This window comes from Anolis carolinensis, chromosome 5, assembly GCF_035594765.1.
Source record: "Anolis carolinensis isolate JA03-04 chromosome 5, rAnoCar3.1.pri, whole genome shotgun sequence".
In the NCBI taxonomy this organism is placed as follows: domain Eukaryota; kingdom Metazoa; phylum Chordata; class Lepidosauria; order Squamata; family Dactyloidae; genus Anolis; species Anolis carolinensis.
This window is the reverse complement of record NC_085845.1, coordinates 75,277,681-75,295,342: the sequence shown is the minus strand read 5'-3', so window position 1 is coordinate 75,295,342 and position 17,662 is coordinate 75,277,681. Positions and strand designations below refer to the sequence as shown.

General features: G+C 35.3%; 1 protein-coding gene across 1 annotated transcript in view; it reads right to left on the bottom strand.

The window, feature by feature from the left end:
* Positions 1-348: 348 nt before the first annotated feature.
* Positions 349-17,662, bottom strand: part of chic2 (cysteine rich hydrophobic domain 2) — a 34,781-nt gene continuing 17,467 nt past the window's right edge. Inside the window, exons 2-6 of the mRNA XM_003221570.4 lie at positions 13,362-13,416; positions 12,740-12,895; positions 6,598-6,654; positions 6,370-6,429; positions 349-3,405 (exon numbers count right to left, since the gene is read on the bottom strand). Coding sequence (XP_003221618.2) covers positions 3,355-3,405; positions 6,370-6,429; positions 6,598-6,654; positions 12,740-12,895; positions 13,362-13,416 — 379 coding nt within the window. The 3' untranslated portion in view covers positions 349-3,354. The remainder of the gene's footprint in view (positions 3,406-6,369; positions 6,430-6,597; positions 6,655-12,739; positions 12,896-13,361; positions 13,417-17,662) is intronic.

The following is a 17,662-nucleotide window of genomic DNA, read 5'->3' as shown; positions in this document are numbered from 1 at the left end:
TTATGGATTACAAAGACCATGCTGGCTGGGAATGATGGGAATTCTAGTTCAACACATCTGGAGAGTGCTAGGTAGCAAAAGATTACCTGAATCAATTGAGTGACAAGAGTTAACTTAGAATAAGATACAGAAATGCTTCTCAGTTCTGTTAGTCTGTGTCTAGTCTGACCTTTTATGTATAAATCTGAACCCTTAATAAAGATTACATAACATATTAATCCTACTGCAATATGGGTGTAAAACTGACAGTGTAAAGATGTGACAGACTTAAATGCTTGTGTGGTGAAGGAGCAACACACCAAGTAATTCAGATGTCCCAATGAGTCCAAAATTCAGTCTGCTCAAGAGTACTGTACACATATAGGAATTTTAATATGCGAATAGAACTTCTATACATACTTGGGGTCTCCGCTTGCTTCAAGCACATGGAAAAATGCGAGAAAAGAACTATTTTCACAGAAGGTAAAAACCTGGTGTTGGGTTCTAGAAAACAGTTAGCATCTATGAGAACTTTGTTAATCAAGCAGAATAGATGAGTTTTCCATCGGTTGCTTCGTGTTAATCAATCAAGACCACATTCCAATACAGATTTTAAGAATAATTAAAGCTATTCAAATCCATGAATTTAACCAAAGTGAGTCAGGAATGTCTGGCCCCTTCTAAACTGCCTTATAAAATCCAGATTATCTGCTTCGAACTGGATTATATGGTAGTATAAACTTAGTTCAAAACAGATAATGTGGATTACCTGATTTGATAATGTAGATTATATGACAGTGTAGAAAGACCTAGGACACTTTGGCTTAATATGGGACTGATGTGAATCACTAGTGTGTTGCTGAACAAACCATGGAGGTTTGCTGTATAGTGTCATCTGGCAACAAAGAACACATTGTGGATACTGCCCTGAGTTTCTTGGAAGGGAACAAACCAAGGAAGGGAAATGGAAACCAACTGCAAAGCTGAGCTCCATGGTTTGTTTAGCAAACAACACACTCATTTCAAGCTAGGATGCTCTGGCTCCTCTTGTGGGAGTGCATCCAGTGTGCTAAAATTCATGGATTTGAATGGGCTTTCTTGCACCCAAATCTGTGCTAGAATGTACTCTTGCTTGATTAAGATGAAAAGTTGTGGCCCAAGCCTTTCATTACAAAGGTAGTTCCCAAACTCGAAAGTGTTTTAAGATATATTATAGATGACAATTCACCAATAAGGGGAATATATTCTCATTTTCATATCCAAAACAAGAAGAAAATGGACCTCAGGAAGTTATTTTTAAAAACATTTTGAGTAGGAATATACATTTTAAAGCCCCCCCCATGGCCCTTATTTTCAGCCAGACAACCCACTTCATTTTCAATTTGAGAAGGCTAAGCATATCTCAATGAAAGCAATGGGACTTAAGATTCCCAGTTTGCATTCTGGCATTTAGATCACTTCCAAGAGTAAGATAAATGTGTAAGTCAAATATCAGTGTATTGTTGTGATATGCAAAAAGAGTCTAGATAAAACATGATACATTCTAGGACTATTGCAAAGAATGTTTACCTTTCTAACGAAGTTCTATTATAAAATTTGAAATAACTGGTAAACAAGCAATAAAGATATCTGTATAATGACAGTAACATGAAACTTGTATTTAAATGGTCTTCTTGCAGTGGGGTGAACTTTTCATTAATACACTTAAGCAGGTTGCATTAGTTGGCTATTCACATTATTGCTCTGCTACATGAAGAACAGGCCCTTAATGTTACAGTCCATTATAATCCCAAAACAAGTTTCAGAAATAACTGTATTAGGTATGCATTAAACATGAAGATATGCACGGCCAAGAAACTAGGAATTGGCCTGACCAAAGCATACTATCACATATCCCTATTTTTTAAAAATGTTATCTTCTGCAAACAGTACAAATAAGAAACTGAAAGTTAACCATGTAAACATGGAATAAACAAAAAGAACAGAATCTGGGGTACATTAAATATTTATCCAAAACATTCAGTAAGCTATTGAGTCAATTAACCCATTTTTGATTTACACATCTGACACACAGATGTAAAAATCAAGACATTATTAATACATACATACATAGCTTCTGGTACAATGTCATCCATGTTTTACATACAAAAGTCCCATCCCCAATGGAAAACTTAAAAATAAGAAATGAAAAAGTTAGCTGCTCTTCAGCCTCACAAAATGAGTGAGCCTTAAAACATTAAGCCACAACTAACTTGGCCCAGTGATTTTAATGGAACATAAGGACAACTAATTTTGTTTGTACTGGGCCAAAATACTGTAACACTTAAAAAATTAAAACTGCTTAAGTATTTGTTTTAACAAATATATTTCTGGCAATCTTGCATCCTTGTGTACTATTAGATCTGGTAAACAATAAAGACAGTAAAGCTGTTACATGGCATTAGCCACAATACATATGCACAATTGCAGGGCATGCACACATCCTCACATACTCTTCCATACATGGGGTTGGTGCAAACATAAAATTAGTCTCTTTTTTTTTACAAGAAAGAAGGATGATTAAGAGATTGGAAACTGATTGCAGGACTGTATGTTCCATTCCCCCATGCCTGAAATCATTACTATTGTTATATGTGAACCAGCCCTCTATAAAATACTATTAATTTATGATCCTGAGCAGTATTAACCATTGGACACATGCAAATCTACCACTGATTCTTCTAGTGGAATAACTGCAATTTGAGTTCAGGTTTCTTGAGGAGGAACATCTTCAGAGCAGATGGAATTTCTTCATGGAAAAAATTGAAAATGAAGAGATGTTTGGCTTTCAAGGAAGTTATATCAAGAAACGCTGATAGTGATTCCACAGATGGCTGAATCAATGTCTCACAAGGAAGGGGAAGAAAAAACCTGATATATACAAATGTGTCACTGCCAAAATATGCAAAGATTTGGAGAATATGTGTATGCATAGGTTAAAGTGATTGCCAATTTTCACAATTTTACAGATGTGAAGTCAGGGTTAAAATATCTCACTTATAGCTGTTTTTGTTTAGAGTTCTGTGTGCGCACACACATACACACGTTTATGTGTATGTATAAAAGAATGGCATAGCTGGAAAACCAGGATCATTTAAAACAGAAAGGGAGGTGGGTAATAACTTAAATCACGCTGACATTTGCATGAAATGACTTCTGCAAATTTTTACAAAATACACTTTGAACATGCTGCTACAAAAAGAGAAAAGAATTACTGAATGAAGAACACCACAAGATTCTGTAGAACCAATGCTATATCACCACCAGGAGAGCACCAAGCAAGGCACCATTGGAAAAAGACAACATACTTGGGAAGTCTCTTAAGTAAAGCCAATGCTAATCTGGTCGGAAAATTGGTGTCTTTGGTAAAAATTCTATAAGAATGACCTGTGGGAAAAAGGAAAAATTGGAAGTCAGTGAATTATTAAGGGTTTTGTGATTTTTAACACATATTACATTAGGAGAGAAAAGACCTCCTACATTTTCTAGTGTAACCAAAGTAAAAACTGTGGCTGGACTCCAACAACCTCCTATGGTAGGAATGCCTATAGGCATATATACACATATATGCATACATTAGTATTTTGACTTGCTTTAAATATATTATGTGGATTGTTTCCAAATCCATCTGGGGATATGCATTATTTTGCTGTAAATCCAATTTTCCAAGCCCTGTATCTAAGTGACTTGATGCATTTTAATAGTTTAGATCTGTAAATCATATTCTACTCCTAGCCAACAATGTGCTGTCACCTATAACTCATTCTTCATTTTTTAAAAAAATTGGTATCTTTTGAAAACAAACTCAACATATGTATGCATGCACACGCAAAACCCATGCATATAAGAAATAAAGCTCGTAGACTGAAAACCTGCTTGGAGAAAAGCATTCACGTCAAAAAGGAGAAAGTATATCTAATTAAAAGGTAACATACTGAGTTTCCATCTATCTTGGGTTACTCCATCTCCTAATCCATGTGGAACCTACATTACGTAATATAGACCATGATGTTTATTTGACTAAAAGGGTCAACTCTGTGGTACTGCACAAGGTCAAACTCAGCTGTTTCTAAGCCACTTATATTTTAACTTTTCTATTTCAGAATAACTTGGACTACTAGAAAATAATGTAATATATTGTGCACATACCAGAACAGAACAACAATTCCAATCCAGAGCGTACCTACCAAAAAGTATGTCCACTAAAGTTGATGGATTGGAGCCAAATGATAATGTCCTTTAATGTACTCTTTTCTGACAAAAATGTTCTTATGTTCAGAGAATGGAACATATAGATCTAACCGAGTGAGGCTTTTATCAAGTAAGTGTGTAGTAAAGGGTGCATCTACACTGCAGAATTAATGCAGTTTGAAACCATGGCTCAATGCTATGCAATCATGAGAGTTTTAATTTTTCAAGATCTTTAGCTGTTCTCACCAAATTACAACTCCCTGGCATGGCAATTAAAGTGGTATCAAACTGTATTATTTCTACAGGGCAGATGCACCCATAGTTGTAACACATATTGAAAGTTGTAAATACTCAATTTTATTTAAATGTTTGTTTTCTGTACGTTTTAAATGTATTGTTCATTTTAAATGCAAAGCCACTGAGTCCTAATTTATCATCAATATATTAATGTTATAGCCTGTCCAATGATCCATCACATCCTTATAACTAATACAATAGTAATCATTTCCATAACTGAGTCTTTAATTTACACCGAAATTCTAAAACTTACACCATTACAGTTGGCTTGAAAATATTTTCACTATAAGAATGCTTTCTTGAAAAATGTTGGTTTAAATTAGGACATGGGTATTAAATTAGACTGTATTTAGAATGTGCTCAAAAATGCACTTGAGCGAGATGTGGTTTTAGAAATGTTTGAAATATTTAAAATACAGAACAGCACTCTTTAAATAGCCCTGTCTCAAAAACCTGTGCAAAATTTCCTTTCCTGCCTCCAATTATTGTGTCTTGGAGCATAAATTAACATGTTCACTATAATAGATGATCATAAATTTACATGTTAAGTACAATAGATATTAAAAAGAGTGTCTGTATAATAGAACTATCCAGGGAAGTATTTAGTAGTCTTTTATGTTTTAAGCTTGATATTCGTCTTAGTAGTTCCCCCTTCTTCAGTACTAACAGAAAATCTTTTTAAGATAATTTGTAACTAAGCAAAGTTTTAAATCAAACTTCTAACATACCAGCTGCAATGCATGCATTGTTTTAAATAAAAAACAAGATGTATAACAGTATGTAACAAAATTTGAAAAAAAAATCTGTTCCTGGTTTGAAAGCGCTATTCCTGTTTAATTGTGCGGTACTTTGAAAGCAGTTGTTATCCTACACAAACTTCGTTTTTGTGGCTGCCACAAATTATGTTGAATTGGTTGAGACTCTATGAAAAACTATAGCAAAATGAGCTGCAGGATGCCTCACAAAAACAAAGTTTTTGCAGTTTAATAAACTTTTTCCATGTTTTTCTGATAGAACCAATTATGAAATGACATTTATAACCCAGGAACAAAAATCACGTTACATAATGTAATTAAAAGGTATAGATGCATTAGAAACAGCTAGAACTATATCTATCTATATATCTATCTTTTATAATATGACATTTTATAACACTATATTTATTCGATAGCATACAAATATTTGAGCAGTATCAAATTCCCAAAGACCCTCCCAAAATTTAAAAGCAGGAGTAAAAATCAAAAGGGATACGAAAAAGACAAGAACATAGGCTTTTTAAAGAAGAAATCTGCAAATCTTATCCTCTATATAACCTTTAGAATCAGGAAATAAGACCACTATCACCCCAATTTCCCTCCTTTCTTACTTTTTAAGTGAACTAGTAAAGCTCAAGTTACTTTCAAGACTGCAGAGGTATGGGGGCAGTTAAAATCTACAAAGTCTAAAGATTCCCTAAGCTCCAGCAGCTTAGCTGAAAGGTCTTTTTCCATATGCTGAGACTTGATTAGCATTACATAAAACAGCCTTGATGTAACTCGCTGCGCAACCGAAGTTGCAGTTATTCTTTTTATATGGCATTTGAAAATTTCACACTCCATCAACACACGTTCAGCCCATTTTATCTTGGCAATTAATTTATTATTTTTTCCAAGACACAGTGAAGCCTTGTTTTCAAGTCATTCATAACTTTATAAATCAGCCCTATGCATAAACCATACATCTGTGAACCGTAGAAAATCCTTGCTACTCAGGCGATTAAGTTCCTGACACCTTTACTGATTAATAATCATGGAAAGAATAAGATCAGAAGCAAAATAAATGATCATTTAATAGAGAGACGCACAAAACAGCCCTTTAACTTACATATTCCATCATGTTATTCGATTCACATTTCCTTTTGCTTAGCCTCCAATGCAAGCACAGCTAGACAAGAAGGAGAAAAGAAGGAAGAAAAATGAGCTGTATTTTATCGCCAGCACAGAGACTGGCCCATTTGTCCACCTTTCATATTTCACGTTCAACAAAAGCATCTGTTTCCATACTGTGCAATTCAGACCTCGGCAGTCCGAAGCTGCTCCCTGCGGCACTCACCTTGTGGTATAATCTATTGTTTTCCCATTCTAATAACTTCTCAATCGATCTTCGTGTCTGGAAGACAAATGAGAAAGAATTTACTTCTAAGGAGTTTTAGAAAAAAGTTTGTTTTGCAGCTGCTTTTGTTTGGGAAAAAGGTGGACTGAGGGGAGAAGAAGTAAAAGACAGTGACTGTGTACAGGGTGGTCTGCTGTATTATGAAGTGTTTGTATAATTTATAGTAAGAATAAAGATATTTTTTTAAATGAGGCACAGTTGATATAAAGCAATATTAATATGTTTATTTAAGTATAAATATATTTATATAAATTTACCCACATCTGAATAATTGGAGTATAATATACATTTTCAAATACTTTAAATAGTTTTATCTATGAACACTACTAAATGAGTAAATAAAGATACATGGAAGCCAAATCAAATGCCAAAGAAACAGATTGCAGATCAAGCATGGGGCAGTTTTCATATTCAATATATTGCTTAATTGTGACAGATGTAAAATGTAATGCCACTGACTAATTTCATATACTGGAGCTACACATCTATGCTTTATCGTTCCATATTTTAAGTAGATCCATGTATTGATTAGATCTCCTTCACTCTATGTTTTCTAGTATTACTTAAACTATTTAAATCCTTTTTCACTAAACTGTGACCCTAAACATGCAATTAAATATCCCAACTTAGTTATATTAACATGCAAGAAGCACATCCTGCTGGTCATAGTCACTTGACTACTATATCATAGACTGCTCAGCAGTAAAACAGGATTTACTAGTCCTTATGAATAAGAGGATAAATCATGACACCAGGTGTTGAGATGAGACCAGTGTTGCAGGTGCAAAGGCATGGATCACTGAGCCTTGTGGCAAATTCAACTTTGTACATCTGCAGCTTCCTTACAAGAGAAGGGGGAGCAGTAGAAAAGGGGGAAACATCTTGCATTTCAACTATAGCTAAACAAGAAATGCTACAAATGTTATCCTGATGAACTAAACATGATTTGAAAAAAATATATCAACTCAAATGTACAGAATATATGTTAAAGGAAAGGGTATTTACTAGTAGTCATTTCTTCTGATTTCCAGTAACTACGAACAGTCTCTACTTGAAAGACTCATCTTTGTTACACATGAAATATACACTTTCACTATTCCATTATTCTTTGCAAAAGAGGAGAGATTCCCAAGAACTTTGGGACACTCTACAATAGCAGCAATTACGTTATCGCATGTAGTTTTAAAGTTCTGTTCCTTTTGGCTAACACTTTATTTTATTTTATTAAAAGACAGTGCCTGCCCTCTAACAATGATCGGCAGACCTCACTTGTTTCTTTGTAAAGATAGCCTTTTAGAGTCTGCTCTCCTTTTAAATGAAAATAGGGCAGCAGTTATGGTCACACTTTTGTTAATTTAGTTGCCAGTCAGCTCCAAATCAAAAGAAAATAAGGCTGCAGAGTGTAATTAACATTCAGTTCAGTCGTTTGGTCCCTTGTCTAGCCCCCTGAGCTTTGTTCAAATTGCCATCTGAATGCTGAAGGCTGTAGGGAAATCGATTTGATTCTAATCGCACCATGAAAAGAACATGATCTAACTGCTTTCAGCCCTCCGTAAATCTGTACTAGGTCTTTAGCACAATGCAACTTCCAATTTAAAAAGCACTGAATGTCTCGTCAATGACTTTGTGAAGAAAAAAGAACAAGGAGCAGACATAAAAATTCCAATAGTTGTTTAAGCATTAAAGCTCATTTGCATCACAGCAAACCTGAAAAGGGCTGACCTCTCAAACCGCCTCTCAGGTCTATGAAGTTGTAGCCTTGACAAGCTCACATTGACAGAGCTCATTGACTCTGAAAGGCTACTCTATCAATGGTGAAAAATGGCAATAGGTTCTACTCCGAGCAGGCATCTGCCTGCCCACCCGCTGCTAAACCAATGGCAAAACCGATTCATAAATGTGAAGCTACCTTGTAATCTTCCTCGCCAAAACCTTTTAAATAACAGATTAAGACTGCTGTACAATTTAAATTTCATTGCTTGCATGGAGGGGAAGGAGAAAAGATGGGGAGAGAGAACAGCTTCCCAAATACTACTACAATTAAAACACTTTTCTCTCTAAATAGGAAACTGAAAACAGAGTATTTTCAATGACACTTTGAAGGAGCCTATCACACATTTTATTTACACACATTTAATGTTTAATTATAGTTAAACATTGATGAAAATTGACAGGATAGTGATTTTAAAGGCAACATATAATCTAGGTTAATAAAGAGTAAAGAAACAGTTTATCCTATAAACACGTACTACTTGCTTAATATTAAAATCCTATTTTAAAACTTTTTAATGTCATTTTAACACAGCCTAACTATCAAAAGCTCACAGTACATAAAACGGACATACATTTGAGATTTTTAAGAACAGCTAATGTTCATAAACTGCAACTTGTACATAAAGTTTGCGACATTTAAAAAAACACAATTTAACCAGCTCTGGTTAAACAAAAGATGAATGAAAGTTTAAATGAAACATTAGCAAGTACCTCTCACCCTGGGAAAGAAAAGGTGAATTAAAGAGCACTGCAAAGTCCTCTACACGAAGCTTCCTTTCCCCTACTTGACAGGTGAAGAAAAAGAAAGACTTGCACGTGCAGCTGAATTAATCATGGTACTTGACAGCTCAGTGATTTACAGTGAGGAGCAGGTGAGGACATTCAAAACCCAAAAGGGGCTCTTGATTTGAGTATAACATTAGGATGACAACCTAGTGGACGCTTTATCAGTGGATGAGGAAAACCCAGAGAACACAGTTGCTAGCAACAAAACTTAAGTTAAGTGGAGGAGAGCTTATTAAGAAGATTTAAAAGGTAATGACAATGGCCTTTCAAACTAATGTTAGGTCCAAAATGAATTTGAATGTTAAGAACCTCTTATTAGGAAACAAAACACATTTACTTAATAAATGGTGAGCCATGACTTAACTAATTGATCTAAGAAAGGCTAGGATATATAAGCAGCTTTCTCCTGGGAAGTAATTTCAGGGAACCAACTCTATAAAGCAAATCTGCATAGACATAATGTTATCCTCCTAATTACATTGTATTATATAAAAAGCTGAAGCAGAAGAAAGCCTTTAGAAGTTGCAATACTTAGGATCTATAATAAACCCTTTAAAGGTCCACACTGCTATGATTTCTTAAATCAATGTAAACATTTTCATTCATCAATCAGAGACATTTGTATAATTATGAACACCCAATTCTCGTCTGCCACCAAATACAAAATACATTCTAAAACTCATTATGTTTACTTTAACTGCCACTCCAAAAATACACTTTTACACACCAGTATAATTTCAAGCAGGTCAGAACAGCACAAAACTGGAAGTTTCCTATTCAGAAGATTTAATCGCTATATAGAATATTTGGACATACAGGAGATTTCTGATATTTACACAAACTTTATCATTTTAAGGCAATCCAGATTAAGAAAAAGGGGCTCAAATCCATTAAATATAGCATATATTCTACTATTTATGAAAGTTCTAGGAAAGCATGCCTGTAAGCATCTCACTGCATATACAATATGCAATTAAAATTTACCATCTATATGCTACATAGGAATATACTTCTTATAGGAAAATGCTTGATGTGAAGAGCTCTCATTCTGATGCTTTCAAAGGGCTTGAGCAGAAAGGAATTCCATTCTTCTAAATCAGCCAGACAGAACCTTCTCTATCCAATGGAGCATGCATCATTTGGTTAAGGAAGCTGAACTATAACAAGATATAAACAAAGTGATCTAGGCCTAAGACGTGATAACAGAGTTAACAGCTCATGCCCATCACACACTTCTCTTTAAGCAAGACTTCTGAAGCAGTTTGAGAGAATAAAAATAGAACCCAGGCAAAAATATGAAGAAACAAGAATGCAATAGAAAGAAGAAGCCAAATGTGTGGCAACAAGTTATATATTATAATGTTTCCAAGACATGTGATAGGAAGATGCATGTCTTCACAAATTGGTTAAATAATTAACCAAGCCTCCAGTGGAAATTACATAATGATCCTTTCAATAACTAATGATGCCTTTGACACTCAAAATAGTTATACATGGTACCGTACTTTTCTAAGATGAGCCCTGACTTAGATAGAGCTTTATTTTTTTTTTCAAAATTTAAACAATTTAGATTTTCAGTGATTCCTTAAAGGATCTGCAATTTTGGTTGTTGGGCTTTTTCCAAGGAGTGGCAGGGAGGAATCTTGATACGGCAATATGAAATGTACCCTACATTTCTGTAGTTATATTTGTTATTACATCATAATCTTGTAAAAGCAAAGCTTTGACTAAACTTAACACTATGACCTGAATCTTCTGATTACTCTCAACCATTTATTTAATTCTCACTTATTCAAATAGTCTACTATAGTTGGGACTAACAATACAATTCATACCTCTGTATTTGTGATGCGTTGACTGAATTATCATAGTTAGTGTACTCATCACCATTTGAGCAATTACATGAAAAAAACATTCAGAATGTATAGTTTTTAGATCATGCCAACAACTCGGTTTTCTCCACAATTTAGTTAATTTAATGCTCTGTATTCGTAACATGAGAACAAGTATAAATCTCTAATGAATTAATCAGTACAAGTAATTCAAACGTAATAAAATATATCCATTAAACCTTGATGCTGAAAGTTACGTGGTGGGAAGATGTTCATTAAGCAGCAGAAGAATTTACACATTAAAAAACACAAGTTGAGAAACTGTAATATTTTACATACTGGAGTTTTATGTTGGATATTTGTACTCTTCTATACAGTGTGAAGTATTTTACAGCAATTAATAAGAGCAAATGGATTTAACTGAGAAAAAGCCTTATAGTTTTGTAGTTCTCCAAGGAAGATTGGTAGAACTCAATACACACCAGGCTTTATACAGTCAAAATTACTCAGAGCCACCATTGGAATGTTCTTTTGAGGAAGGAGATTTAAGGGTGCATGTATTTTTCTTTTGGATGCAGACTGGAATCTATCTCATCACAAGAAGTGATAACATGATGCCAATATTATTCAAGTCTAAGAACTAAATCTAAGATTGTTTTGAAAGTTAATTCATAAAATAGAGTAAAATACCGAGGAACCCAGCAGCTAACCAATATGAAAATAAATGTATTTTAAACTGTTTTAATGTTGTGCTTTCTACTAGTTACAATACAGCCCCTTTATGTTACAGGAAGTAGTAACAGGATCAGGTATATATGTGTGTTAAAGAAAACCTTGTGGTGTTATTATGAGCAGCTGCTGATGTAGGTCAGCAAGCAAGCTTGGACCACACCCGGTGGGGTATAACTCTATGAGTTTTTAGAATACAGTTGGTGATGGTGATGCTGACTGAACAATGACTGACCATCAATGCTCTTTGCTATGATGGAATAGCTATTTGTTTTATGTTCTATTCATTTGGATGAAGAAGCCTTATTCTGTGCTGCTTACAAGGACTATGTAAGTTTGCTGAGCTATTTGATTTTGTATCTCTGCTGACAAGAGTAAAGATCTTTTGTTCCTTTTCCTCATTTGTGTGTCTTTGCATTGGACCTGACTGATATCTACTTATGCGCAACACTTTATACATATACTCAATATCTATGGTTTACTCATGCTCCAAACATATCTCACAGCTCTAGAAGTGTTTATGGGACAAAATATAAGCTTCAATAATATCCATGGTTTCAGGTATCCACAGAAGTCTTGGAATTTATCTACCCATGGATACTGGAGTCATGCTCTATCTGTTTTTTTTAAAACTTTGGAATTTTACGAATTTAGCTGTATAGTCAATTTTCTATACCCACATATTCTGTATCCACAGAGTCAACCACCCAATGACTTTTAAAAATCTGAAAGCAAATCTTGTTTTTGCCATTTTATATAAACAACACCATTTTACAATTCCACGATATCCAATGGGACTAGAGCATCAATGGCTTTTGAGATCTATGAGTGGTCCTGGAATCAAACCCCAACAGATACAAGGAACTTTGATTTAAATTGGTATAAGGCACCTTGGGTCACAGCCTGGGAGAAAGACAGGATATAAATTAAATAAACAAAATGATAAGTGCAATCTAACTTACTCTTTTACTGAGACAGATCACTGGCCACATACTACAACCTAAAGTGCAGCAGCAGCAAAGGCAGCCACAGAGAAGCCATCGGACATTAACTGGAAGGTTTTTCTTGAGACAGCTGTTCACTCTGCTAATGCTGGCTTTAAACTCCTCAGGTGCAACCTATAAAACAAACACACATTCTAATGCTTGATTTCCATCAACATTATTTTCTCTCCTATAAAGACAGCAGCAAGCATCCTCTTTATTAGGCTCAACTAAACTCATCCAATCAATTACATAGGTTCAGTGGATACATTCTAATCAGGACTAAAAACAGGATTCGGACAAATATGAAACTCAATCAATAGTCATTGCTGAAATTGCTAAAACCTTATTCAGACAGGTTATTAAAGATGAAGGTGCTTAAGATCTAGTCGGTGGTGCTGTGGTTTTTAACTGTGAATATGTTTTGATGGATTTTAACTGAATTATTTTAGTGCTGTTTGTGTTTACTTCTGTTTTAATGTTTATTTTAAATTGTATACTAATGCTTTTATGTCAAGCCGCTTTGAGTCCACTTTGAGGAGATAAAGCGGGGTACAAATATAATAACTACTACTACCCCCTTCCCTAGCCCAATACTTACTTTTCCTGTTAACGATGAAGGGAATTCTGCTTCAAATTTGTTGCTTAATCCAAATCTAGAAACAAATAATGAATACAACTTTCATTAAGCATGATGTAACAAAGGTACACCTATCTCTTAGTGGCATTTACTGTAGTAAACACTTATGTTTAAACATGGGTCCTTAGGTATGGAAGATAAAATGTTTCACATTTTACTGTAACAAGATATGTAACTGATGCATGAAGTTGTGAAACACCAAAATATCTTTAAGTGTCTGTTTGGAAAACACACTGCATCTTGTACCTAATGTCTACCATTTATTTCTGCTTTTACCAACAGTCTTACTTCAAACAGAAGGAACTAAATAGTCTTAACTACACTAGTTTGCAATCAACCTTAAGTACAATTTAAGGCTACAATCATCTAAAATCTTTAAAAGTCAGCACACCCAAGTAGAGATGCCCCCGCCCATATACCGTAATTGTCTTCTGTCCCTAGATTATAAACATTTCTTAATCAACAAACTCTGGTGGCTGAGTGCCCACAAAACTGAAGGCAAAATGGGGGCACGAAGAAACAATGTATGAACAAGCTGAAGAGTGGATGTAGTATTAAATAATTTAAAATCTATCACCCAAGAGAGACAGTCAGTCAGTCCCAAAACTCAGGTAAGATGGAGAAAGCATGCTCAGAATATTAGATGACAGTATTAAGCGACATGGAAAGTTATGTTCAGTAGACTGTTACGCAGGTGCATTTCAGCTTATAGTATACTAGAACACTGCTTCTTCAACTGTGGGTCCCAACCCCAAATAGGGTCCCTTAGCTCAATGTTGGGTCCCGAAAAATTTGGCAACAGTAAAAGGTTACTGATCACCACCCATTTATACAAATCTGTTAGTAACAACATGCAGTGTTTACAGCAGACTCTGCAGAAAATGCTTCCGCTGTATTCCACAACAAGGAAAATCAGCCTGTTTAGCAAGTCTTGCAAATACTGATTTATTATAATTAAATGTTTGGTTTTTATACTTATTTTATACACCTATATACCTGTGGTCACAGGGAGAAAAGGGTCATGAAAAACTGGCTGAAAGAGGGGTCGTAAATGGAAAACGTTTAAGAAGCCCTGTTCTTGAAGAAGGCATATCTGACTAAAAGAAACACCTCTAACAAGGCAATGATTACAACATTTTGGAATAAATTCCACTTCAATTATCTTCAATTTTGTCATTGTAGTACCACATTTTTCAGATGCTTTTACCAAGGATTGTTTCCCATTTATCTGATGTAATGGGTTCTTGTTATCATGCCTAATATATGGCACTGGTTAAGTGACTGAGCCACTTTCTGACAATTTCTTCTGCTAATTTCCCTTTGTTAATGTATATGCCAGGGGTCCTCAAACATTTTAAACAGAGGGCCAATTCATGGATTCTCAAACTGTTGTGAGGCCAGACTATAGTTTGAAAAAAATATGAATGACTATGCACACTGCACAAATCTTATTTGTAGTGCAAAAAAAAATATGAAAGAACAATACAGTAGTTAAAATGAATAACCATTTTAACCAGCAAGAACTTACCACTATCTCAATGGGAAGTGCGGGCTTGCTTTGGCAGATGAGATAGTCAAGTTAATTAGGAATGTTGTTATTGTGTACCTTCAAGTTGTTTTAGACATAGGTTGTTCCTAAGTTTAATGTTCAGTGCTGGGGCTGGTTAAATGACTTTGGACGGCTGCATCTGGCCCACGAGCTATAGCTTGTGGGCCCCTGGTCTATGCATTGCTTTTTTTTTTTTTTTTGCCTGCCCTATCATGTGGGGGTCTTGGCAGGTTAGCTAAAGTGGGGTAGCCTTTGCCCTCCTCTGAAGCTTGCCATGTCTTGCACTGGTGAGTTTTCATGGATTTCTAAAGTGTTTCTAACGTATGGTAAGTGAAAATATTGTTACTATAACGAGTAACGAAATTTCGTTACTTTTTCGTTATAGTAATTGCACGTAATTACTGTTATTGGGGAAACTTCAGGGGCTCCTTTCTTATTTTTACCACTATTGGGATAAACTTGCTATAATGGTAGAAGACCTTTACCACTGTTAGCCCATCAAGTTTCAAAACGTTTCACTTATTCATGGATTTTTGGGAAAATTTTTATAAACTTTTTTTTAAAAAATGACAAGAGCTATCTCTTTAAAAATTTTAAACAATGACACAAGGTAATAGAGGATCATTCCCACCAACTTTCAGAAATATTCATACATATTTTAAGGATTTTAAAAAAGTTTTAAAAGTTAAACAGCTATCTCATTGAATGTCTCTCATATTAACCAATAGAAACCAATATTAACCAATTCTACATTTTCATAGAATCCTAGAGCTGGAGGGGATTACCAAGGGCCATCTTTTCCAACTCCCTTCTTCCAAGCAGAAGGGCACCATCAAAAGTCTCCTGACAGATGGCCATCCCGCCTCTAAACTAATTAATACGCTTCCCCTATTGGGTTGAAAGGGATCCCCAAGGGCTATCCATTTAGGGATTTCTTCCCAGCCCAGCACTGATTTAAATAATTATTTTTATTATTACTTACATACTTACTTACTAGAAGTAATAGTCAGTCCTACTCTTTACAGATTCAGCCATTCATTGGAACTCTGGCTGGCTGCTGCTACAGAAGGACAAATCTCTCCCTTCTCCTGATTGGGGATTTCTGATGTGAGCAGAATTCTGGGAAATGTAGTTTAGGAAAGGGCCTTCTGCATTCTCTGCCATAGGCTCCTCACCTTCCCACACTACATTTCTCAAAGTTCTGTGTTTTGTTTCCCAGTGAACTCTGCTTTCCCTCTTCTTATGGCGAGAGGCCATTAATTAAAAAAGTTATGACAGAATATGAAACTGACTTTGGGAGGCTCCCAAGCATTACAAAATTAAAACAAAAAAGGATCAGGTAAGTTTTGATTCTTAAGTTTTAGCCACAGGCCACACCTATTTGCTGGATATCACTTTGGAAGTACAGATTTAACCAATTTTAATACGACTTAGAAAACCTCCGAAATTTTTGCACAAGGCTAATAAGTACGTTTAACTTACAAATTTTCATTTTGGCCTAGAGTGACGTTTTGACATTCGAACACTGTTTAGACTTATGAACAGAGCCTTTTGCCCCCTAAACCAGTTCTAACAGCAAGGCAGACAAAAACAAAACCTGGACTGGTTTATCAGCTGGAGCAGCTTTGGCCCTTTTTGCAAAGCGGTAACTCCAGCTCCATGTGATTGCTTCTCCTGAAGGTTCTGGGAGGAGTCCAATCTGTAGAGTCCACTCCAGAGATTGCAGTCCACCTTGGTGCAGCAGAGTCTCAGCCTAAGAAGAGAGTACAGGGACTCTGGCAGAACTGAGCAGCCACTATACCTCGTGGCTCAGTATCTCAACCTGCTGCCTTTGCCTGCTTGCTTTTCTCTGCTTTGGGAGAATGCTATCCACTGGGGAAGTTTGGGTTAGTTCACTTGTATACTTTTTATTCCTGGTACTGTATGTTTCGCTTCAAGAAAAGGGGAAGGGAGAAAGAGAGCAATAGAGGGAGGGAGGCTGGAATTACAGTAAGAAGAAAATGATGCTGTTTTGCCTTGCAACACACATTTTGTTGCCTCAAATGTGCATCTTTGCCACAGTGGCTGGATAAAACCAAGCACTGCCTATCTCTGAACATTGTATACATTATTTGTTACTTACAAAGTATATTTTCTTATTTTAAAACACATAACAAAACATTGGGGTGCTTTTCTTGGAGCCAGAATGGATTAATAACAATCGCTTTTTGGCCTTTTGGCTAAGATCAAGTGTAGTGTAATGACATTTCAATACATTTCAATGGAAAATTTTGCTTTGAGATAAGAATGTTTTGATGTAAGAACACAATCACAAAATGAATTAAATTCTTAAGTCAACCTATTACTGTATATTGTGGTAGATGGTGATGATTCCTACTCATACAACATGATAAGAAATGAAATATAATATACGTCATCACACTGATGTGAAACACCAAGAAATACAGTAGAGTCTCACTTATCCAAGCTAAACGGGCCGGCAGAAGCTTGGATAAGCAAATATCTTGGATAATGAGAGATTAAGGAAAAGCCTATTAAACATCAAATTACATTATGATTTTACAAATTAAGCACCAAAACATGTTTTACAACAAAATTGACAGAAAAAGTAGTTCGATACGCAGTAATGTTATGTTGTAACTACTGTATTTACGAATTTAGCACCAAAATATCACAATGTATTGAAAACATTGACTACAAAAATGGCTTGGAT